This window comes from Halichoerus grypus, chromosome 8, assembly GCF_964656455.1.
Source record: "Halichoerus grypus chromosome 8, mHalGry1.hap1.1, whole genome shotgun sequence".
Taxonomy (NCBI): domain Eukaryota; kingdom Metazoa; phylum Chordata; class Mammalia; order Carnivora; family Phocidae; genus Halichoerus; species Halichoerus grypus.
This window is the reverse complement of record NC_135719.1, coordinates 40374928-40398106: the sequence shown is the minus strand read 5'-3', so window position 1 is coordinate 40398106 and position 23179 is coordinate 40374928. Positions and strand designations below refer to the sequence as shown.

General features: G+C 58.0%; 2 protein-coding genes and 1 long non-coding RNA gene across 11 annotated transcripts; 1 reads left to right on the top strand and 2 right to left on the bottom strand.

Moving 5' to 3' along the window:
• Positions 1-236: 236 nt before the first annotated feature.
• On the bottom strand, positions 237-4433 carry LOC144382867 (uncharacterized). The gene is made up of 3 exons (XR_013450393.1): positions 4340-4433; positions 779-856; positions 237-362 (listed from the first exon to the last, which is right to left on the bottom strand). It is a non-coding gene; the product is annotated as an uncharacterized LOC144382867 (long non-coding RNA).
• NEIL1 (nei like DNA glycosylase 1) lies at positions 3822-10608 on the top strand. Of its 6 annotated transcripts, none has more exons than XM_078079071.1 (10): positions 3822-3840; positions 5074-5529; positions 8083-8202; positions 8294-8357; positions 8598-8697; positions 9087-9214; positions 9596-9623; positions 9804-9865; positions 10006-10145; positions 10328-10608. In XM_078079071.1, exons 2-10 carry the CDS (start codon positions 5096-5098, stop codon positions 10386-10388), a joined length of 1137 nt encoding a protein of 378 aa, XP_077935197.1. In that variant the 5' UTR covers positions 3822-3840; positions 5074-5095; the 3' UTR covers positions 10389-10608. The 6 variants fall into 6 exon arrangements, 5 of the variants coding, with proteins under 5 accessions (XP_077935197.1, XP_077935198.1, XP_035936961.1 ...); XM_036081068.2 differs by lacking the exon at positions 3822-3840 and adding an exon at positions 3898-4065; XM_036081069.2 differs by lacking the exon at positions 3822-3840 and adding an exon at positions 4073-4489.
• A 541-nt stretch (positions 10609-11149) lies between these two features.
• Positions 11150-22635, bottom strand: MAN2C1 (mannosidase alpha class 2C member 1). 4 transcript variants are annotated; one of them, XM_036081062.2, is made up of 26 exons: positions 22476-22635; positions 22069-22194; positions 21504-21627; positions 20082-20152; positions 18845-19022; positions 18309-18498; positions 16899-17005; positions 16618-16728; positions 16149-16241; positions 15906-16022; positions 15629-15724; positions 15382-15527; positions 14883-15006; positions 14436-14557; positions 14259-14344; positions 13977-14132; positions 13685-13795; positions 13421-13553; positions 13081-13185; positions 12842-12998; positions 12604-12747; positions 12134-12243; positions 11935-12014; positions 11674-11822; positions 11466-11575; positions 11150-11390 (listed from the first exon to the last, which is right to left on the bottom strand). In XM_036081062.2, the coding sequence occupies exons 1-26, from the start codon at positions 22574-22576 to the stop codon at positions 11264-11266; spliced, it is 3174 nt and encodes a 1057-aa protein (XP_035936955.1). In that variant the 5' UTR covers positions 22577-22635; the 3' UTR covers positions 11150-11263. The 4 variants fall into 4 exon arrangements, with proteins under 4 accessions (XP_035936955.1, XP_035936952.1, XP_077935193.1 ...); XM_036081059.2 differs by having other exon boundaries at positions 13421-13515; positions 13685-13782; XM_078079067.1 differs by lacking the exons at positions 20082-20152; positions 22069-22194; positions 22476-22635 and having other exon boundaries at positions 13421-13515; positions 13685-13782; positions 21504-21620.
• Positions 22636-23179: the final 544 nt, after the last annotated feature.

Here is a 23179-nt window from a genome sequence, read left to right as displayed (position 1 = left end):
CAACTTGAATGAGAAAACACAACAGATGCTAACACTAAGATAACTCTGACTTGTATGGCAAGGATTTTAAAGTAGCCATCATAAAAATGCCTCAAGTCTTAACAAAGAAATAGAAGATACAAAGAATGAGATAGAAGTTTTATTTTTTTTTTATTTTTTAAAGATTTTATTTATTTTTTGACAGAGACAGAGAGGGAACACAAGCAAGGGGAGTGGGAGAGGGAGAAGCAGGCTTCCCGCGGAGCAGGGAGCCCGATGTGGGGCTCAATCCCAGGACCCCGGGATCATGACCTGAGCCAAAGGCAGACGCTTAATGACTGAGCCACCCAGGTGCCCCGAGATAGAAGTTTTAGAACTGAAATCTGTAATAAAGTAAAAATGAACTGGACTGAACAACAGAAGAAAGAATCCATAAATTTGAAGATAATCATAGAAATTACCCAATCTGATCAACAGAAAATAGTTTGGAAAATAAACACACAGAAAACAAACAGAGCCTCGGAGCCTGCAGGACTGTAACATAAGATCTAATATTCATGTCATCAGAGTCCCAGAAGGTGAGGAGAAAGAGGGTGGAACAGAAAAAACATGCAAAGAAATCATGGCTACAAATTTCCCCCGTATGGCCAAAGACCTAAGCCTGCAGAGTCAAGAAGCTGAATGAATCCCATTTGGGTTAAACCCAAAGAAATCCATGCCAAGGTGCATCATACAACAAACTTCTGAAAACTAAAGAAAAAAAAATCTTGAAAGTAGCAAGAGTGAAATGACACTTTACCTTATGGGGGGAAAGCAAATGAGTGGATTTCTTGTCAGAAACCATGGAGGCCCAAAGGAAGAAGCACATTTTTCAGGTCTGAAAGAAAAACGTCAACTGAGAATTCTGTATTCAGCGAAAATTACCTCAAGAGTAAAGGGGGAACTCAAGATATTCTCAGATGAAGGATAACTAATAGTTTGTCACCAGCTGACCTAACCTAAAAAAGGTGAAAGGAGGACCTCTGAACAGAAAGGAAATGATAAGGAATCTTGGAACATCAGGGAGGAAGAACAATGGAAGGAGTGAAGTTTTGGATACAGTTAGACTTTCCTTGAGCATTTTAAATTATGTTCAACAGTTGGAGCAAAACATAAAACATTGTTGGATGTGGTTCTTAAAGTATGTAGAGGAAATATGTAAGGTTATTATAAACAGGTTATTATAAACAGGAAAGAGTAGAGGGGGCAAGGTTTCTACACTTAGAATGTCAACACCAGCGGACTGTGACGAGTACGTGTGTAGAGTATCTAGAACAACTACCTCAAAGGCTGTGCAATGTACTACACTCAAAACCAAAACTGGTAAGTCAAACTGGAGTTCTAAAAATTCAGGTAGCCCACAGGAGGGCAAGAAGAAAACAAAAGAGAAGTGGAATAAACAAAAATAAAGTGGCAGACAAAAGATCACAGAAAATTCTAAGTGTCTTCAAACGTTTCACATTAGCTTGATTTCCCAGGTTGCATTCCCTCTTCTGTGCTGTCACAGACTCCCACAGGTTGTAATATGGCATTGTCATTTTGTGTTTACTCATTTGCCTCTTTTACCCTTCTGAATCTCTTAAGGATGGGAATTGTGTTCCTGTGTGTGTGTAGTCCCAGTGCCTGATAGGTACTCCTTCAGTCCGTGGGGGGTCAGAGAGGGGCGGCAATGGGTTTCCTGGTGTTGAATGTAAAAAAAAAAAAATCCATGAATTGGTAATAGAAAAGAGTCTATAAAAGACAAAGTCCCTCCCCCCAAAAAAACCCCAAATGACCCCTAATTTGTCACCATTGGAACTTACTGCACCAAATTCTTAGTCTGAAAATTGATCATTAGAGGGAAGGAATTCAGAATTTATCCTATCTTTTTAACATTTCAGGACAACTAAATGGCCTTAGTCAAAGAGGTAAAGCTCTTCTTTACAGAAGAATTCCAGCTAAGGTACATGGAATGAGAGAAAACCACCACTTTGTAATTCCCAGTTAAATACTTGATTGAGGCAAGGATCATCGAGGATGATAGAGCCATTAGGTGAAAAGTTTACATGATGTGAAATGATATTTGCTAAAGAATCCCCTCACACAAACAGTCCAGCGCCCCCCAGCTGGTAACTGGATAAACACGGTGGCTCGCTACACAGTGGAATACTACTCAGCAATCAAAAGAAAACCTCTAATACGCATAACAACATGGATGGATCTCAATGCATTATGCTAAGAAGCCAGACTCAGAAGGCTACATACTGAAGGTTCCATTCATGAGATATTATGGAGAAGACCAAAAGGATAGGGACAGGAAGCAGATCAGTGCTTGCCAGCGGGGGAGGGGGGATGTGTTGACTACCCGGGGCGTAGGCAAATTACAGGGGTGGGGGGGAATGTATTCTTTGATTGTGGCCATAGTCAATGTGAGTGTATATATTTGTCAAAACTCACACTCTAAAAAAAAAAAAAAAACAACTCAGACTCTACAAATGGTGTATATTACTGTATATAAATTATACCTTAATTTAAACAAAACAAAAAGAGACCAACCTACAAAGAAATCACCCCATCGATTACTTAGTGGTCACAAGGTGTGAAACGTATCTTTACAAAGCAGAGACTGGCTGCCACAACCTCACCCATGATCAATTTCAGCCTCACTGATGTTGGACAACCAGATGTTGGGTGTCTCCTAATGTGATGCAACTTGGAGTACAGAGCACCCAGGAAAGAGAGAGATGTATCTAAGGAAACATTCAGACAAATCCAGAATGTGATGGGGCAGCTCAAAAAACAACTGGCTTGGACTCCAGAAAGGTCAGTATCATGAAAACCAAGAAAAAAAAAAAAAGGGTGGGGTGAGTGGGAGATGGAGAGGGTGGTTCCATCTAAATAAAAAATGATTAAAGAGACCTATAACCCTTGATTGGACTCTGCTTTGAACAGATCAGCTATAAAAGACATTTTGGGGACAATTAGGGAAATTTGAATGTGGACTAGGTATTAGATGGTATTGATTTTATTAGGTATGATAAATGCAGCTTTGTAGGATATTGCTTTTTAGAGATGCATGTTGAAGTATTAGGGATGCAATGTCGCAGTTCGCATAGTTTATTTCAGAATCCTTCCGCCCAAATGAGGAGGAAGCAGAAGTTATATGAAGGGGCAGATCCCGGCTATGGACCAGGCACCTGTGCCGACCACACTTAAGATGGAATGCAAGCTCCTTACAGAGGCCTCTTTAGACCAGACCTGACCATCTGAAGTGGGTTCTGCTTCTCCGCCCGTTTTTTGTTGCTTGGCTGCACTTGCCACCCGGCAGGTGGTGATGGTGCTTCTGTTTATGTGTTACGTCTGACTGTGCCTGGATTCTTAGGGGCCACCATCGGGTCCCCAGGGCCTGCGTTTATCAAGCACCTGCGCGCCCTACGCACAGCTGCAGGCGCCTCGGCCTCGGGACCTTGTTGCTTGCTGTTTCCTGCTGGGAGGGCCGACCCTGTCGGGACTAGCCGGGTGACTTGCCCCCAGCCACGGAGACAGCTGCAATTCGGGACCTCAGACCTGACCCGATCCCGCCGGCGCGGAGCAGCGGGAAGCCAGGTTCCTCCGCCACCTCCCGGCCAGGTGACAGCCCCAAAGCCTTTCCCACACTCGGGGCCCCCAGCCCATCCCGGCCAGCCTCTGCCACCTGCCCGAGAAACTACACTTCCCAGCAGGCGCCGGAGCGGCGACCTCAGCTCCCAGCGTGCTCTTGGGCGCGGCCCGACTCCCCTCCCCCCCTCCCCTGCGTTAACCCCTCAGTGGCTGCAGGCTGGCGGGGAGCCGCGCGGGGAGCAGGTTACCCGGGGGCGGCGGTGCTGCAGAGCTGAGGAGGGGATGGGGTTCGGGGACCTTGGGGAGCTGGGGTTAGCCGAGGACGGGCAGCGGGGCGGGGTGGTGAAGGGGAGGTGAGCACTAGGGTGCCCGCCCTGCGGAAGTTAGGAATCTGGACGTTCACCTTTTCCCGAAAAACGAAGCCTTTCGGGTGCCAGAGCCCGGACGGCGCTGAGGAGGGGGACAGGGGTAAGGCAGTCTGCCCTCCCTGGCTAAATGCCCCTCTCTGCCCCACACAAAACCTGGCCTTGATCTGGGCAGGTCGCGGAAAAAGGAGGGTGGAAACTCCCCTCCCGCAGCCAGGCGTGGGGGGCGGCGGGCGGGACGGAGTTCGCTTCCCTCGGCCCCGACGCTGATGTGGGCGTTTCCTGTGCGCCCCCGGACCTTGACCCGGAGCTCCGGAGCCCTTCCTGTGACCCCTGTCCTCCTCCCTCCGAGCCGTGGGCACCTGGTTCCAGCGCACCTGCCTTCCCTCCTCCTCGTCCTCGCTCTGGTCCCGAGCAGTGCGTCGTGGCAGGCCGGTCCCCGCCGCGGGCGGAGTCCCTAGCAGCGTTCGCCCAGTTCTCGTCCCCCCGGCGGGATCGGGTTCCCTCCCTCAGTTGTTGTGGAGCAGGTGCAGGCCGGGTCCCAAGAAGCGGAGTCGTGAGCAAGCAGAGCTTGTACTCTGGGGTGGGAGTGGAGGTAGAGGCAGACAACAAACAAGATCATTTCCGATTCTGGGGGTGCCATGAAAAGAAAACTCGTGGGCGGGGGGATGCTGCCTCCAGAGGGTGGTCGGGGAGGGCCTCTCTCAAGTGTCCCAGACTGAAGGGACAGCAGGGGCAAAGACGTGGGGCTGGGAGGACGGTGCTTGGAGCCAGTGAGTGAGGGGGAGTGTGGGAGGAATGAGAGGACTGTGTGGGCCCAGGAAGGATCTGGACTTGATTCTAAAAGCAGTGGGGGCTCATGAAAGCCCCATGGAAGGTGTTAAATAAGGCAGAGTCTCGCTTCCCCAGCCTGAGCTCCATAGTGCCGTGGGCTTTCTCAGCACTTTCAGGTGGGGACCAGGACCTGTGACCGGGCCAGTTGACTTGTCCGCCGATCCCAGCTGGTAGTGGCCCCCTGTGGCCCTCAGGGTTCTCCTTTATAAAATGGGGGGATAATTTCTACCTCACAAGGTGCCCCTTGGCCCCACCCGCTGTCATCCTCCCCCCACAGGGCCCGGCCACCCGCGCACAGAATGCCTGAGGGCCCCGAGCTGCATCTGGCCAGCCGCTTCGTGAACGAGGCGTGCAGGGGGTTGGTGTTTGGCGGGTGTGTGGAGAAGTCACCCGTCAGCCGCAACCCTGAGGTGCCCTTTGAGAGCAGTGCCTACTGCATCTCATCCTCGGCCCGTGGCAAGGAGCTGCGCCTGACCCTGAGCCCCCTGCCTGGGGCCGAGCCCCCACGGGGGCCACTGGCCCTGGTCTTCCGATTCGGCATGTCTGGCTCCTTCCAGCTGGCGCCCCGGGATGCGCTGCCGGCCCACGCCCACCTGCGCTTTTACACAGCTCCCCCCGGCCCCCCACTCGCCCTCTGCTTCGTGGACATCCGCCGCTTCGGCCACTGGGACCTCGGGGGCGAGTGGCAGCCCGGCCGCGGGCCTTGTGTCTTGCTGGAGTATGAGCAGTTCAGGTAGGCCCAGCACCAGGCGTGAGGAACAGAGTCTTGGGCTCCGGGCCTGGCTCTGTGAGTGCCTCGCTGGCCAGTGAGGGGCAAATCTAGTCCCCTCTGGTCCTCAGTCCCTTTGTGTGTCGACCAGGACAGTGTCCTTTCCCGGGGACAGCTCTCTGAGCTAATGGATGTGGAACCCCGCAACTGATGTTGGGGGGGGCAAGAGGAGGATGGGCAGCCTGCCCTGAGGACACATGGCCAGTTCGTGTCAGAGCTGGGGCTCAGCATCCCACTCTGCTTCTCGGAGGCTAAGAAGAAAGGTGAAGGGGCTTTAACAGCCTGGTAAGAAAGGTGGCTGAGCAGGAAGGAACTGCTTCAAAGCGGTGGCCGGGGGACTGCCTCATGACACGGTTTCTGAATCGGGCTTGCGGTCTCCCACATTCTGCCTGCCCACTGGTCTGTGACTGTCCCATGGTCTCTGCCAGAGGGGTCGCCACCCCACCTGGGATGTGATGCGTGTCACAGAGGATGGCACGCTGCCGGCCACTTCCCTTCTTCTAAAGGTGAAACATGAATGGGTTTCTATTTCGTGCCAAGCCCTCCGCCAGGTGTCGGGGGTACCGCAGTGAGCAAGATGGATGTGGTCCCTCTCCCACAGAGCTGCAGTTCAGATAAGTCAGGGGGAACAAGGAACAAAGTGGATGAATTTAAATAGACACATGCCTGAAGAAAAATCCAAGAAGTGGAGAATGACTCTTGGCCGGGTTGGGCGGGGGTGGGGTGGGGGGAGGATTAGGAAAAGACCACTCTAGGTGACATTTGAGCCAAGGCCTGCCCGATGAAAAGGAGCCAGCCTTTGCAAAGCCCTAGAGGAAAAGCACTGTAAGGGACAGAATCACAGACTCAAGGCCTGCAGTGGACTTAGCCAGTCCTCCCTTCCTTGGGGCTGGCGTGCTTTCCGTTGGGCCTGAGACTTGGTTGTCCCGGGTGGGTCAGGGCGTCTTGAGCACTTGACTCCTGGCCTTCCCAGGCTCGACCCTGAGTGCACCCCAGGGAAGTGTCTGTCACCGTCCTGGAGTCCTCCCATCCAACTTTCCTGGGAAGTCATGGCACAAGTTCACTCTCTGCCACCTGGCTCTCAGGTTTCTCTCACCTGCGAATTTCGGCTGTTTTCTTGGTCTCACAGCTGGGGAGCTTGCAGGGGTCTGCTCCCCTTAGTGCTCTGACCACCTAGGCTAATGCTCCACACTTCCCTTTACCCCAAACTCTGTCTTCTGGCCCCTACTTCATATGCTCCTCGTGCCCGTTACTGAGTCAGTCTCGCCAGGAACCTTTCCCACAAAGAAACGAGGTGCATTTCCTCTTTGTGGGGGTGAGGAGGGATCGGGGACCCCTGGAGGTGGGGTGGGGGCTGCTGGGACACTCGCTAGCCAGGACTTGTCACCACACACCTGCTACACAGAGCCAGCACCAGCTTCCTTGAAGACAGGGAGCTCCAGTCTGCATGCGCACCTGAGCTCCTGGGGTCACCTTGTTCTCTACCCAAGACCCTTGAACCTGAGGCTCTTTGGTGATAGACACACAACATCTACAGACTCATGTGTTTCCTTGAACACGTTCCTTTTTCTTTTTTAAGATTTGATTTATTTGACAGAGACACAGCAAGAGAGGCGACACAAGCAGGGGGAGTGGGAGAGGGAGATGCAGGCTTCCCGCCGAGCAGGGAGCCCGATGTGGGGCTCGATCCCAGGACCCTGGGACCATGACCTGAGCCGAAGGCAGACGCTTAACGACTGAGCCACCCAGGTGCCCCGCATTCTTTTTTTAAGACTTTATTTGATGGGGCGCCTGGGTGGCTCAGTCGGTTCAGCGTCTGCCTTCGGCTCAGGTCGTGATCCCGGGGTCCTGGGATCGAGCCCCGCATCGGGCTCCCTGCTCGGCGGGAAGCCTGCTTCTCCCTCTCCCACTCCCCCTGCTTGTGTCCCCTCTCTCGCTGTGTCTCTCTCTGTCAAATAAATAAAATCTTTATTAAAAAAAAGACTATTTATTTGAGAGTGAGCACAAGCAGTGGGAGGCGCAGTGGGAGAGGGAGAAGCAGGGAGCCCGACCACGCAGGGCTGGATCCCAGGACCCCAGGATCATGACCCGAGCCGAAGGAAGACGCTTAACCAACTGAGCCACGCAGGCGCCCCAAACACATTGCTTTTGATTGGTATTTTTCACTTTTCATAATGAATTCAAATCTCATACTGGTGTTTCCAATAAATAGGAAATTATTTCCAATAAATAGGAAAATGGAGGGCGCCAGCTCAGCAGGGAGTCTGCTTCTTTGCCTCTCCTCTGCCTCTCTCTCAAATGAATAAACAAAATCTTTAAAAAAGGAAAAAAAAAAAAAGGAAAATGGAGGTTCCCGCTGCCAAAATAGCACTGAGGCTGGGAAAGCGGGAACTGGGACTCCCACGTTCCTTCCCCTTGCACCCAGGTACCCTTAGCCCCTCTCTATCCTGTGGCAAGGCCTCAGGGATGGGGGCAGAGATGGGGTCTCATGTGCCCGGGCTGGCTGTGTTCCTCCAGGGAGAACGTGTTACGAAACCTAGCGGACAAGGTCTTTGACCAGCCCATCTGCGAGGCCCTCTTGGACCAGAGGTTCTTCAATGGCATCGGCAACTATCTTCGGGCAGAGATCCTGTACCGGTCAGCGGGACGGCCATGAGGACTAGGGAGGGCTGGGCGCACCCACATTCTCCACTGCTTAGCATGGCTCCCTCTCTCCACCCCACTGCAGGCTGAGGATACCCCCCTTCGAGAAGGCCCGCGAGGTTCTGGAGGCGCTGCAGCAGCGCAGGCCGGTGAGGGTGCGGGGAGGAAAGCGGACAGACTCAGCAGAGCAGGCCGACAAGTGTGTAGGCTGGGTTAGGTCTCCAGCTTTGGGCCCATTTCCCTTTCTCTGCAGTGTCAGGGGTCGGGGGCAGATGGATTGTCTCTGAGTCCTGCCAAGCTCCTGGGGTTCTGCTCCCCGTTGCTCAGCTGCCTTCTGAGTGGCCCTGCCTCATGCTGACAGCCAGTTCCTGCCTCTGCCCCTTCTCCAGAGCCCGGAGCTGACTCTGAGCCAGAAGATCAGGGCTAAGCTGCAGAACCCAGACCTGCTGGAACTGTGTCACTCCGTGCCCAAGGAAGTGGTCCAGCTGGGTGAGGCCTGGGAGCCAAAGATGGCTCTACCTCTGCTTCAGTAAACTGTGTAACCCCAGGGCACTTCCTGCCCTACCTGGGGTATGGATGTCTGTAGATCTAGTTGTTGCTACAAGCAACAAGCCTCCTCACTTGTTAGGTATCTATGTCCTCTGAGCAGCCCAGAAGGCAGGCCGGACAAGGATTATTCACCCCATACCAGGATGGGAAAGCCATGGCCCAGAGTGGGGAAGCCACCAGCCTGAAGGCACACAGCTGGAGGATGGAGAGCCTCGGCCCCCTGACTCAGTCCGTCAGCTAGTAGCTGAGGTCTGGGCCAGGCCGACCAGGCTCCCCCTCCTCCCAGCCTGAGTCCGCCCTGACTTCGGCCTGGTTCCTCTGTCCCACAGGGGGCAAAGGTTACGGGCCGGAGAGTGGGGAGGACGACTTTGCCGCCTTTCGAGCATGGCTTCAGTGCTACGGCATGCCCGGCATGAGCTCCCTGCGGGACCGGCGTGGCCGGACCATCTGGTTCCAGGTTTGGGCCCTAATCTCACATAGGCAAATGGAGATCCCGAGGAAGCTAGTGGGGTGGACAGACCTGGGGTCACAGCAGGACAGGAGCTGGGGTCTCCCAGGAGCAGATGTCCAGGGCCTGCTGTTGCCCCCAGGGGTCACACTGTCCCCCATGCTTTACCCCTCCTCTCTTCAGCCCCAGGGTCCCAGCCAGTAGAGTAGCCCACGGCAGGGTGGCCTTGTTGATGTGGGCTCCCACCTGTGGAGGACGGGGCGGTCAGAGGGGCTTCTTAGGGGAGTAGCTCCACTGATTTGGAAGGATAGCTGTGAGCTCTGCCTCTCCAAGGAAAACTCCCCCTGCCCCAGCCAGGTTGATTCCTGAATTCTCCTCATTCTATTTTAGGGGGATCCTGGACCCCTGGCACCCAAAGGTAAGCTACTCTTAATGTAATAAGCTGGGAGAGCAGGAAGGACTAGTTGCTTGCAAGAGTTACATCACCCTTCTCCATCCCAGTCCCCACTCCACCCCTGGGAGTCACCCCAGAGCAGGAGTCTGCAGAAAGGGGGCTGAGGGCATAGGACCCTCCCGCCCCAGTGTCCGTGTCCTGCAGGAGGCAAGTCCCGCAAGAAGAAATCCAAGGGAGCACAGCAGGGGCCTGAGCACAGAATGGAGGTATGGCTCCTCCCTGCATTCTCCCCTGCCCCGCCAGCTGCACCTCCCAGGTGCCCTCCCTTGACAATGGGGGGCAACGGTGGGTCCTCACCAACCTCTGAACTGCTCACGGAGCCCCTTGGGGACCTGTATCTCCTCAGGACCCTCTCCTTCCAAGCACGGCCCCTCCCAGGACACGTGGGGCACACAGAGGCCCTCCTGAGCAAAGTAGAGTAGAGCAGCCTGAGGGCACCAGCCTCCAGCAGGACCCAGAGGCCCCCCGAGTTCCTGAGAAGCTCAGGTGCGCCTTGCTCAGCATGCTGCTCTGGGGAGAGAAGGCTCTGCAGGGGGAAGGGATGGCAGCGCAGGCGGGAGGACTGTGGACGGAGGCGGGGGGAGGGGGGCGGGGGCAGGCCGCTGGGGCAGCCCTCAGCCTGGGGTCTGAGCTGCCGCCTCACCTGCCCTCCTCCCGGGCCACCGCAGACCCCGAAGGATCAAAGCTGACACCCCATCCTTGGAGAATGAGGGGACGGCAGCCTCCTAGCTGGAGGGCGTCCTTGCTCGCGTCCACCCGCGTCCTCTGCTGAGCCCTTCGGGGCCTGGGCGGCTCACCGGAAGCAGGCTGGAGCTGCTGGGGGCCAGGTGCCCCTGGCCCTGTGGCTGTTCCCTGCACACCTCTGATGTTTTTAATTGTACCCCACCTTCCCCATTTTCTAAGCCCACATGAAAAATGCTGTCATTTTTAATAAACTAATACACTTGAATTTCTTGGCACTTCTTGGGCTGGCTGCAGAAGGTCTGGGAAGGCCAACCTGGGAGAACCTGCTGCCTGACCTTGGAGACTGGAGAGCCACCTGGGCAAGGCTGACTGAGCCCCATCCCAGTCCTCCAGGCCCTGGCTCTCAGAGGATGGCCTGCCTCTGCAAGTACAGCCTCTCAGAGGTGGTGTAGAGACCCCGGCCCGGGCAGCGGGGGAGGGGGGGTGGGGGGGTGGGGGCGGCCCACAGCTCCTCCAGTCCAGAATTCCCAGCACTGCCGCCGGCCAGTGCTCCTCTCCTAGTGGGCAGCCAGCCGGAATCCACCCTCTTGGCTTCCTCCCCTCCCTGGTCTCTTTGCCAGCTTGTGGTCACTGATATCCCACATCTCGGGGTGGGGGGGGCGCGGGGGGGGGGGAGATGCTGCAACCCAGACCCTGCACACACCGGTAAGTTCGGATCTTGCCCCTGCCCCCAAACGCCTGGGGAAAAGCCTTCCTCCCTGAGGACAGGCCCCGAGGGGAGTGAGCAGGGACTACTGCTAGCAGGGTTCCTGAGTCAAGGGTTTATTGTTCAAGAGGTGACTGATCCTTGTTTCAGGCTGGGGAGGCAGAAGTGAGGAGCCCCCGAAGCCTTCCACACGTAAAACCCCACCGTCAGGGGCTCAGTTTGGAGGGGGCTGCAGCAGCAGCAACAAGGACCGCACTTGGAAGGGAGAAAAAGTGAGCTTCAGGCGGGAGTCCCGAAGGGGCAGGTGGCCGGCAGGGTCGCGCTGCTCCAGGAGGTCACAGCTGGAGAACAGGAGGGGGGGTCATGAGGGCCCCGCGAGGGCAGGACGCCCACCCCTACCCCGCGCCCCCACTCACAGGACGGCCTCCTGAACCGGCAGCGACGTGTGCAGCCAGCAGTCGACGTGGCTGCCGTGGGCCTCGTACAGCCTGAGGACCAGCGTGCGGCCCTGCCGGCTGGTCTCCGCCTGCGGAGGGAGGCGGGGTGTGTGCGGGGCTGGGGCGGGCCCAGATGGGGCCCCGCCCCTGCCGCCCCGCCCCCGCCCCCTGCCGCCCCGCCCCTTGCCTGCTTGACAGTCTCCAGCACGACCGCGGGCGAGGACACGGAGAAGGCGCTCCAGGAGGCGGCGGGCGCCGGGCCCGGGGCAGGCAGTGCCAACAGGGGGAAGTTGAGGCTGTAGGCAGCGCGGATAACGCCAGCGTCCTGGAAGGAGCCTGGAAATGGGGGGGGTGGGGCCGTGGGCGTGCTGGCGTTTTGCCCACAGGCCGCTGGGAGAAACTGAGGCTCAGAGCAGGGCAGAGAGGCGGCCCGGGCCGCAGCACCCACCCTTGTGCGGCATCAGCGCGTAGGTGAACTCGTGGCGTCCCATGTCGGCAGTGGCGTCGGGGGCCTTCGGTGCCCGCAAGCTGGGGTGGGGAGGGTGGGGATGGGCCGGGCTGGAACTGCGGAGGCTCCGGCCCCGGAGGACCCGCGCCCCCATGCCAGCCCCCCCCCTCCCCCGGGGCCTGGCGGGCCCTCTACTCACAGCGAGAGGCTGAGGACGTTGCCTCGGACCGACGCGCCGTACTTGCAGTCGTTGAGCAGAGCCAGCCCAAAGCCGTGCTCTGACAGGTCCATCCAGCGGTGGGCCCACACCTGGGGGGCAGATCCCAGAGCCGCTTGGTGGCCCCGCCCCCTCCCTGGGCTCCCGCGCTCCTGTCGCCACAGTGAGGGCCAGCTCTGGGACCGCACATGGAGCTCCAGCTCTCACCACAGGAGGCGCTGGGCACACCATCCAACCCATCTAGGCCTCAGTTCCTCATCTGTGAAATGGGGATAATAGAATTCACCCCCACCAAATGGGCATGAGTGTCAAAAACCAAACACAGCATTTAGCACAAGGCCTAGCACACAGGAGCCAGCAAATATTGATCAGCGTCCTCCTCCTGACCCCAGCCCACACCAGTCTCTTCCCAGCAGGGCAGGATCCAAACCCCACCCCACCCCATGTCAGACCTCAAATCGAGCCCAGTCCCAAGAGGTGTTGTGGTGTGTGGGCCGCTGCAGATGCCCGAACTGGACCTCATAGGTGGCCTGGGGGCTCCGCACGCGGGCGGGGAACTCCACCTTCAGGAACTTGTGGGCCTCATGCCAGTGCACCTGAGGTGGAAGAACAGACACACACAGGCCTGGGCCACTCCCTCCTCCCCAGCCACACCCGGGGATAGATGCCCACCACCCTGCTTTCTGCTACCTCGGTGTGGAAGCGGACATAGGGGCAGCCAACGTCCAGCACGACCTCCTGGCTGAGCCGACTGTTGGGGCTGATCTGCAGCAGGAACCAGGCGCTGCCCCGCAGGCCACCCTCAGTGCCCACTGCCAAGGTCCCTGCCTGGCCCAGCACTGGCTTCCTGTGGGATGGGGTGGCGGAGCTGAGCCAGGGCAAGCTGATGGAGGGGGCCCACCACCACCCCGGTCCTGCCCACACCGAACCGTGTCTCCAAATGGTAGTCCATGACGTCCCATGCGTCCCAGTACAGAGGGACATCATCGAACAGCACAAACTGGTTCCCCACGGTGCCCTCAGCAATGGCCTCCCTGGAAGGATGCAGAGATTGGTGCTTTAGAACTTTATGACCCTGAGTTGGGGTGGGGGCAGGGAGAGTAGGCCCAGGGGACAAGGGGACTCCTTCCTAGCCCAGCCTGCCCTGCCCTGTGTGGGTCCAGAGCCACAGGTGGGCTGCCATGGGCAGTACTGGGGCCAGGGGACAGAGGGAAGGGGGTCTGGGATCCACCTGCCAGGTACTGGAAGAGGGCAATGAGGAGTTGGCACCTGCCAGAGGCAACCAGCACCAGGGACGTCAGGCAGCCGGTTGGGTCCAGCCTCACCCGGATGATGCCATTGTCCAGAGTCACAGAACCGTCGGTCTTGGCGGGAGGGGTCCTTGAAGCTGAGTCTGTGGGGACTTCCCACCACCAACAGCACCCCCAGCCCAGCCCCACCTCACCACTTGCTCCAGTTGGGGAGCTCAGAATCCCCACGTTGGCAGGGATGGCCCAGGAGGGGCCCCGCCCAGCAGCACGTGCCCACACTCACCTCCTGCACCACGAACACAGGTTGCTGGGTCTGCAGGGGCTGCAGTGAGGTGGGGGCAGCAGCAGGAGCATAGCCCATGCTGGGCACTGTCACCAGGGCTGGGGATGAAGCCTGGGCATCAGTGCAGCCTCCCTGACCCTCCAAGAGCCTTGCTTGAGGGGTGGGTGGATCCTCCCCCTCCTCCCCTCCAGCCTGGGGCATCCCAGGGCAGTGAGCCCCGAGGCAGTGTCCCCACCCCGGGTCTGGCTCGGTCCCTCCTACTGCAGCAGCAGCCTTTCCCCCCAACTCCTACCTAGGCTATGGGCCCCACCAGGCCTGGGCAGGGCCAACACTTCAGTGCGCTTCCAAGGCAGTGTGTTGACGATGAGGAGGCCCTCGGGCCCCGGCTCCCCGGCGCACAGGGCTGCAGCTGCGGCACTGAGCAGCGTGTTGCCGTGCGAACGGATATCTGTGGGGAGACCGGCTGCTCATGGGTGGGCGGCGGGTTTGGGATGGGCCCCGAGTATCCCACAGGACACACTCTGGGCTACGCCCCAGACGTCGGCGACAGCGGCACGCAGGTCATCAACCTCACCTTCGTAGTGGCACATGGCCTCCTCTGCCACCAGCTGGATGCAGCTTCCGGTCACCACGTCATGGAACTGGTTCAGGAGCAGGAGCCTGCGGAAGCCAAGGGTGAGGATGGGGAAGCTGTCCGCGGTGAGCTCGGGGTGGGTTCGGGGTCGGGGGGTGCGGGCAGAAGCCGGCTGACCTCCAGAGGTGCTGCAGCTGGGCTGCCGGGTACAGGAACTGGGCGCTGCGGGCCACGGCCAGGCTGCTGAGCAGCTCCACGTCGTGCAGGATCCGCTCACACTCCCGGTTCCCCTTCTTGATCTGAGCAGGGTTGGGGGGTTGGTGGGATCAGTCCCAGGCCACCTTCCAAGGCCCTCCCATGCTCAGAACCCCTGAGGCTCCCCAGGGCCTCCCAGATAAGGCCTCTGGTGGCTGACCTGCCCCCCCCCCCCAGCCCGTGGCCCGCCTTCTTCAGGGACACTCAGCCCTGCCTCCTCCAGGCCCCCAGGCCGCCCGGCTCTGGTACTTCTCTCCTCTTGGTGCCGCCCCGGAACACAAGCCTCTCCCCCCCAGGTCTGGACTGAACTCTGGCCCCCGCAGAGCCAGGGCACACGCTCCCTGCTGGGCTCAGGGAGCAGCTCCTGACCTGGGCATGCGTGGTGTAGGTGCCATTGTGTAGCTCCAGGAAGAGCTCCCCAACCCACGTGCACAGCTGCCCTGAGCCGCTCTCCAGTGCGGAGAAGAGTCGCCCCGGAGAAGACAGCTGCACCCTGAGGGAGACCACAGCCTGGGTCGCCCAGCCTTGGGGGTACCGTGTGGCCCACCCTTCCTCCATGCCAGAGTGGACGAGAGATCCAGCCCCGACAGAAAGGAGCACCCCGCCCCCCTCCAGAATGCTCCCTGTCCACGCAAAGCCAGTTCCGGACACACTGGGAGAGTTCTGTCTCCAGTAGATTTAAGCCCCTTCCCACAGGCAGCTTTCCCCCCCACCCCGCCCCCAGGGTGGAAGCTGGGAAGAGCCAATGGTGCGGGACTGGAGTGGGGCAAGGTCCGGCGGGGGAGCTGGACCGAATGTTTGAGCGGAGAGCAGGGCTGCAGGCCAGGGCACAGTGAGGTCCGAGGGCTGCTGGAGGGCCAGGGCGGACCTGGGTAGCCCGTCCGTATTGTGCAGCCGCTTCAGGCGGTCCACCATGGTCTGGGTGGGGCCCCCGCCCCCGTCCCCAAAGCCGAAGAGGAAGGCACTGTGGTTGCTCCGCCCCTTATCCCGGTTTTTGACCACGGTCTTCAGCACCTGGACAGGCGGGGCAGGGCAACCCGGGTCAGCCTAGGACAGGACACCGAGCCCTCTACAGCGTGCTCCACCCCCACCTCAGCCACCGGGTGCCCCCTCACCTCCTCCACACTGCCCTGCATCCCATATGAGTCGCCAGGTGGGAAGTGGGCCAGCACACGGGAGCCATCCAGCCCCTCCCAGAAAAAAGTATGGTGCTATGGGTAGGGAGACAGGAGAGGGACCAGTCAGGGCTGAGGCCTGTTGTGTAACCCTGGTGGGGGAGGGGGGCACAGCCTCTCCGGGTGGGGGTTGGGTGGTCGGTCCAGGACCCCTTAGTAAGCTGGGTGGGAGATGAATGGGCCAGGTGGGGACCCTGGCCCCCTGAGGTCTGCTCACCGGGAAGGAGTTCACCAAGTTCCAGCTCAGTTTTTGGGTCAGGAAGTGCCTGATGCCGCAGCTGCGCATGATCTGGGGGAGCTGTGCTGAGTAGCCAAACGTGTCTGGGAGCCAGAACTGCGGGGGAAAAGGGGCTCTGGGACGCAGGAGCTGGGGCTCTTGGTGAAGCAGCCCCAGCCTCTCAGCCTCTCCCGGCTCAAGGTCAAGCTCCAGCCCACCTGCCCGCAGCAGCTTGCAGCCTACCTCGGAGCACATTTTCCCAAACTCCTGCAGGAAGAAGCTCTGGCCCTGCAGGAACTGCCTCACCATGGCCTCTCCGCTGGGAAGGTTCCCATCCTGCCAGTGTGTGAAGACGGAGGCAGGCGGCATCAGCACTGACGGGGACCAGGCAGGAGCTCGGGCCACCCCCAGCCCACGCAGGAGGAGCCAGGGCCCTGACAGAGGCTCGCAGCCAGTGCCCAGGGCTGTCCATCTCTTCGCTTCGGGCCCAGGGCTCTACCTGCTGGAGGGGAGGTTTCCCAGGGCAGGGGTCGGGCACCCTGCCACCGTGCTTGAGCCCCTCCTCCCCCTGGGGGTCCCGGGCCTTGGCATTCCAGGCCCCCCTCCACAGAAGGGGGATGAAGGGCCTGCAGAAAGTCACCTACCGGCAAAGCCAAGGAGGGGTGGCCAGAACAGCGTGGCCTGAGGCTGAGGGGTTGCAGATGGCACTTACCATCTCCACCCAGGTGCCCCCCACAGGCACAAACTGCCCTCGGCAGGCGAACTCCTGGAGCCGGGCATATAGGCCAGGGTAGTGGCTCTTTACCCACTCGAGCTGCTGTGCCTGTGGGGCAGATGGGGCCCATGCTGGGGCAGGAGTGACAAGGACCGCACCCAGGCCTGAGCATCTGGGGCCAGTGGGCGGCTGAGGGTGGGGAAGAGCCCTCCTCCTCAGGCGTGAGAAGCCCCCAGGACCTCAGCCTCGGACTGCCCCACAATGGCTGTCCCTCTGACCTGGGAGCAGGCAAAGATGAAGTCCGGGTTCTGCTCCATGAGCTGCACGGCTGACGCCCAGCTCCGGGCACATTTTCGCACAGTCTCCTTGAAGGGCCAAAGCCAGGCTGGACGGGAGGGGGTCGGAGGTGGAGGGAGAACAGCAAGGTCCCCAGCTCCCCACAGATCTCCAGCCTCACCCCTGCCCCCCCAGCACCCTGCCCACCTAGCCTGGGCCTCCAAAGGGCTGTCCTCCCTCCATCCCAGGCCCCTTTCCCTGCAAGGCCCTTTGGCATCCCTCCTGAGCTTTCACTTCAAGACACTCTTGCAAGGTGGGAGTAGGGGCTGGGGAAAGGAGGCTGTCAGTTTTACAAGTCGGGAAATGGAGGCCCCATGCCCTGGAATAGCCTCACTCTGAGACTGAGGCCCCCCCACCCCTGAAAGGATCCTATAAAAGGTGGCAGGAGCTAACACATGGGTGGATACTGCAGAAGAGGGGGCATGGCATCTCGAGACGGATCTGCCTGGGCCCGCCGTCCTGTGTGAGGCCCTACAGCCCCTCCTGGCCGCTAGGCCCCGGTTCCTTCCTCACCAGCCCAGAACTCCCACACTCCACTGCAAACCATGGCACAGCACAGAAAGCCTTGTTCTGTGGTTCAGAGATGTTAGCTGCATCAGAATCAGTACCTTGGGGAGCTTGTTAAAAATGCAGATTTCCCGAGGCGCCTGGGTGGCTCAGTCGGTTAAGTGCCTGCCTTTAACTTGGGTCAGGATCCCAGGGTCCCGGGATCGAGCCCTTGTGGGGCTCCCTGCTCAGCGGGGAGTCTGCTTCTCCCTCTCCCTCTGCCCCTTCTGCCGCTCGTGCTCTATCTCTCTCAAATAATAAAATAAGAAATCTTAAAAAAAAAAAATGCAGATTTCCCATAAGCCTCACAGATGCTGCAAACTCATCAAGTTCAAAGCTGAACTCATGACCCTCCCACCCCCATGCCCAGGAAACCTGCCCCTGCACATGAGCCCCATCTCCATTACTTCTACATTACTCCTCTCTGAGGACTGGGACACCCCTGTCAAACTCTTACTCATTCTCACTCGGTTCAAAGGTCACCTCCTCCATGAAGCCTCTCTGAGTCCTCCTGACCCATTAGGGTTAAGTGTCTCCATCATGGCCCCAACCCTGTCTACCTATTTTACAGCCATCAGTCTCTATAGTCCTACCTCCCAGTATCTAGCAAGGGCCACGTGGGGCCTCAGATTTTGTTGAAAGAATAAATGAAGCCACACCTAGTGAAGCCCATTTTATAAATGGGGAAAACTGAGGTCCCGGAGGGGCAAGAGCTTGCTGGGGACGACGCAGTGCTTCCAGGGCCATAGCCAGGGCTTCAAGGGCACTCCTGCTTGCTCAGCCAACCCGGCCAGCCACCGCCCTACCTGTATCAATGTGGCAGTGCCCCATGGCATGGACGGTATGCTGACTTTCTCCTCCACGTTGGCCAAAGAACCTGGAGGCCAGGGCCTGGGCCACCAGGAAGGTCTCGGGCTGGGCAGGGTCACACACGTTCACCATCTGGTTGGCTGTGTACAAGGCCTGGAAGCTGCGCTGGTTGTCTTCCCCAAGGCCCTGCAGCAGGGTTCTGCCCCTTAATCTCCATCTGGAGCAAGGGGAGTCTCCAGAACTCGGCCCCAGCTGACATCTCAATGGTCCTCAGCAGAGCTCTTCCCTACCTCCAACTCTTTGCTCCTTCTGGTTCCCCCTGCTTAGTACTGTCTTCCTTCTCCCCTTTACAAAGGGAAATCCTTTCAATACTCAAGCAGGCAGAAATACTCTCCCTCTTCTGGATTCCCAGACTCCCAACTCTCCAACCCAAGATACAACCCCTCCCCTGGGGACGGGGGGTGGGGGTGGGGGTGGGGCAGGCGCTGGGAAGGGCTCTAGAGCGAGCAGGTGGGGAAGGGGTGTCGATTACCTTGGCTATGCCCAGCAGCAGCTCCAGATCCACCAGGAGTCTGTGGACATCCCGGCAGAACACAGCCAGCTCAGCCCGGCTCACTTGGAACATCTTCTCTGGGTCAGGGGCTGCGATCATGGTTCCCTTCCCGGCCCCCAGGAGCCCATTGCAGGCTACTTCCACATAGACGGTCAGGCTACAAATGTGGGGAGGCAGGCTCAGGCCAAGAGATTGGCAGGGGGGGCTTGGGGAGGGAGGACCAAGGAGGCATCCACTGACCCGTCCCAGTTCGCCTGCAGGGTCCACACCCCAGAAGATCCCACAGTATGTCAGGGGTCTGTGCAAGAGGGTCCTGTTCTGCTGATGAGCGTTCTGCCTCGGGCAGGGGCAATAAGTAGCCAAGTTGGGAACTGTGTGAATTATGCTGCTGCCCAGCCTTTTATTTCCATTTCCACAACTGTCTTTACGAAGCACTGCCTTGGTCTCAGAACCCTCTTCACATACAAAAAACATGTTTGGATCCCCCAGGTCCAGTGTTTCAAGAGAGCAAAGATCCAGCAGCCAGCACGGGGCGGGCCATTCTCTGGAGCCACACAGTAGCCTGTGTTGTTCTACTCAGTCTTCGGAGAGCAAACGGAACTTCCTGGGAGAAGCCTTCCCTGACCCTCCTGCCAGCCCTCTCCTAAGTCAGGGACAGCCACCCATACTGAGCTCCTGGTGTCTGCTTTCAGAGTCCTCATCGGTTTTGTAATTATATAAGTTCTGTGAGTCCCCCTTGCTGTCAAGGACTACATTACTCACTACCACAGCGCTAGTATCTGGAAGCACCAGCTACAGTGTTCAATAAATATTAGAAATACAGTAATACTATGTCTGAGTTCTGAATGGTGTCATAAAATGCCCATGTTATAATATGGGACGAAAAAATCAGGATGCAAATTATCAAAGAAATACAACCTTAACTGGTAAGAACTACGGTGAGTGCTGAAATGTTAATGCTCACCTCTAGGTGGTGGGATAATGGGAGTCATTTACTTCTTTGTGCTTTCTTGTATTTACCACAAGAAGGCAGACAGTATCTTTCTAGTCAGGGAAAAAAAACAAAACAACCCTACTCTTTAAAAACAAACTGTGAGATTTGAGGATGCCTGTGTTGGAGGTGGGCGTTTTGGGTCACTCTGGGCCTCAGCTCCTCCTTACCCACTGGGGCCCCTGCCCCCCAGCATGGTCAACCAGGGCACGGGGACTCCCTCACCTCCGGGAGTCTCCTTCCTCCAGCCTGTCAGTCAGGATGTAGCTGGTTTTCTCCCCCTCTGTGGTCAAACCCTGGTGGGGAGTGGAATGAAAGAGATAGGGCCTGAGGCTTTTGGACAGTTGAGGTGAAATATATAAGCCGAGAGAGGCCAGGTCTCTCCGCCTAGTCCCCAGCCTGGCTCCTCTCTCCTACTCAAGGCCAAGATTGGCAAATCAGGGACCTCTGGTAGCCCGTGCCCAACCCCCACGGCAGCCCGAGTGCCATGATCCCAAATGGCACCTGTTTGCCAGCTTTCACAAAAGCCCCTGATCTTATGGGAAGGGTCTCGGCAGGTACCATGAAGCATGGGTTTGGCTTCTGGTGGCCCCTGTACCACTGAGTAAGTATCTGAAGGGGAACTCTATGAAGTCAGATGCAGGGTTGCCTCATTCCTTGCTATATCCCAAGTGCTTACCATAGGGCCTGGCCCAGAGAGGGCACTCAGGAGACATCTGCTGAGCCAATAACAGGAGAGAGGGGGAGGGAGGGGTTTACCATCTTTCCATACCAAAAGAACAACAGTCCTACCCTGAGAGGGAAGTTAGTCTAACTGGAATGGAAGCTGAGCAAATGAACTGACCTCTGTATATTTTAGTTTCTTTATCTGTAAATGGGCATAAAGACCCACCACATATGATTATAAAGATTAAACCTGATATGGGTGGATTCATAAACAAGACACTTAATTGTTGTTATATCTGGGGAACTGGGGATGCTGTGATAGGGAGAGATCCATTACTTCAGGGGAAGAGGACTTGAATTTTTACTTTATACCATCCAGAACTGTTTGAAAGTTTCCCCCCATAAGTATATGCTATATATAATAAAGACTGGTTTATTAAAAACTAAAAATAGGGGCGCCTGGGTGGTTCAGTCAGTTAAGCGTCCGACTCTTGATTTCAGCTCAGGTCATGATCTCAGGGTCGTGAGATCGAGCCCTGCGTTGGGCTCTGTGCTGGGTGTGGAGCCTGCTTAAGATTCTCTCTCTCCCTCTACCCCTCCCCCCTCTAAAAAACAAAACAACAACAACAAAAACCAACTAAAAAGTCTGCAAAGCCACTAGTCTGGCACCTGGCACCTAGTAGAGGGTTAATAAATGGATGTGCTGTATCTATTATTATTGTACTCGGTTAGCAACTATTTTCAGGACAGAATGGGAAAGTGGCCAGTCAGTGGCAGGGTTGGTTTAGCACTATGATTATGTTAAGACCCATAAGCCATCCATTCAACTTTCCAATATGAGAGGGACCTATCACACGAGGGCCCAACTGGCAACTTCCCCAGTCCTGAAATTCTGATACCCTGCAGGCAGGGCCACTAAGCTGTGCCTTCTTCACAGACCTGGGTTGAAAGGGGGCCAAACCTATCTCTAGGGCTACTCACCTGGACCGGTTCTCCATCTCGCCACACCAGGCCTTCTCCATCACTTTCCCAGCGAAGGTGAACTTCCTGACCCACCCATGCCTCCGGGATGGTCAGCTCTACCCGAAACCAGCAGGTCCACCACCTGCAAGACAGCCAATGGGATGGGCCTAGGGGTCGAAGCCCTTTTCCTTTTGCCAGACTTCCTTGGATTAAGGGTCAGTGGAGACTTGAGACTTTCTCCAAGCATCCACACCATCACAAGGTATTCATCTTGGTTCCACAAGAAAGGAGCAACAAGGTGTGCAGCAAGGTGAGGGGAAAAGGCAGACAAGTCAGGGGTCTGTGATCCGTCCTAGAGTGTCTTCCTGAGGGGTGTCTAGGTGCTGGGAGAAGGCAGGGGCGGGGGGATGAAAACTCTTCCATGAAAACTGAGGGACCAGGGAGCTGCTTCCAGCAGAGGGTGCTGCTCTGTCCCGAGTGGCTGTCTAGGACCGTGGGCGACCGTGGAGGTGTGGCCCTTCGAGCCAGTGAGCGAGGGAGAGGGCTGCCCGCGGGCCCCGCCTTCCCTCCGGGCGTTACCCACGTGGGGCCGAAGCTGTCGCCGATCTGCGCGGGGCGGAACTCCTGCTGCACCGCCTCCTGGTAGGGAAGCCTCTCGGGCGTCTGGAAGCTGGAGAGCGCGGCCACCGGGCAGCTGTCCCCGAAGAGCCTGGGCGGGAGGAGCCGGTAGGCGCGCGCTCGAGGCCGCCCCCGTTCCGCCCGCGGGCCAGTCGGCAATGGGGATGCGCGTTCCCTCGATCCACCGCCGAGAAGGCTGCCCCCCAGCACAGCCTCTCCCCACCCCTCCTCCCAGGCCCCTGCCCTGTGCCCTGTCCGCGGCGGGCACTTCGTCCCTCGGCCCGGGTCGCCGCGGCTTGGGTTTCCCCCCGGAAGGGAAGGCTGGGGCGCGCGGACGCGGCGGGCCGGCGCCTTGGGCGAGGGGGCCCCCACCTGCCGCGGAGGTTACAGTCCGTAAAGTAGAGCGGCGACACGAATTTCTCCACCCGCTCCAGCGTAGTGCGCCAGTGCTTCAGGGCCGGCGCCGCCGCCATCGCCGCGCGCCCGCTCCTCTCCCCGGAAGGCCCCTGCCGCTGCCGGCGCGGCCCACGGCCGGGAACCAAAGGTTCCGGCGTCCGAAGGGCGCCTTTCAGCCCCGGGCAGCTTTTCTTGGAACACTGGCGGCTCTCGGAAGCCCCGCCGCGCTGAACTTTGAGCGGGCAGCTGAGAGCCAAGAATGCGGCTTCCGAGGCTCTCCTCTAGCTCTTCCGAACCGGCAGGCCACCGGGCAAATCCCTAAGTAGAACGGCAAGTTTGACGCTTAGATTCTCCGGAAGTCCTGACAGAGACCGGGGACTTTTGGCAGGACGGGCGGGAGTCCCAGCTGTTGCAGACGCAGGTCACCAGGGCTCAGAAGCCACATGCGGGCACCGGCTAGTTCTCCAGGTCCAGCCAGACCTCTGGTGCTAGCTATCTCGAAAACCTGCTTAACGTGGGAAGAGCTAGGAGCCAGGACCTGTGCTTTGAAGCTGATCGGCAGACATGTGTTAAATAGGGAGGGCTTTGCACCCCAATAACCAGAGCTTCCTCCTACATATTTTGTGTATATAGCTGTCATCACCAGAAACCCTGAGAATATTTTGATGTGATGGCAATCA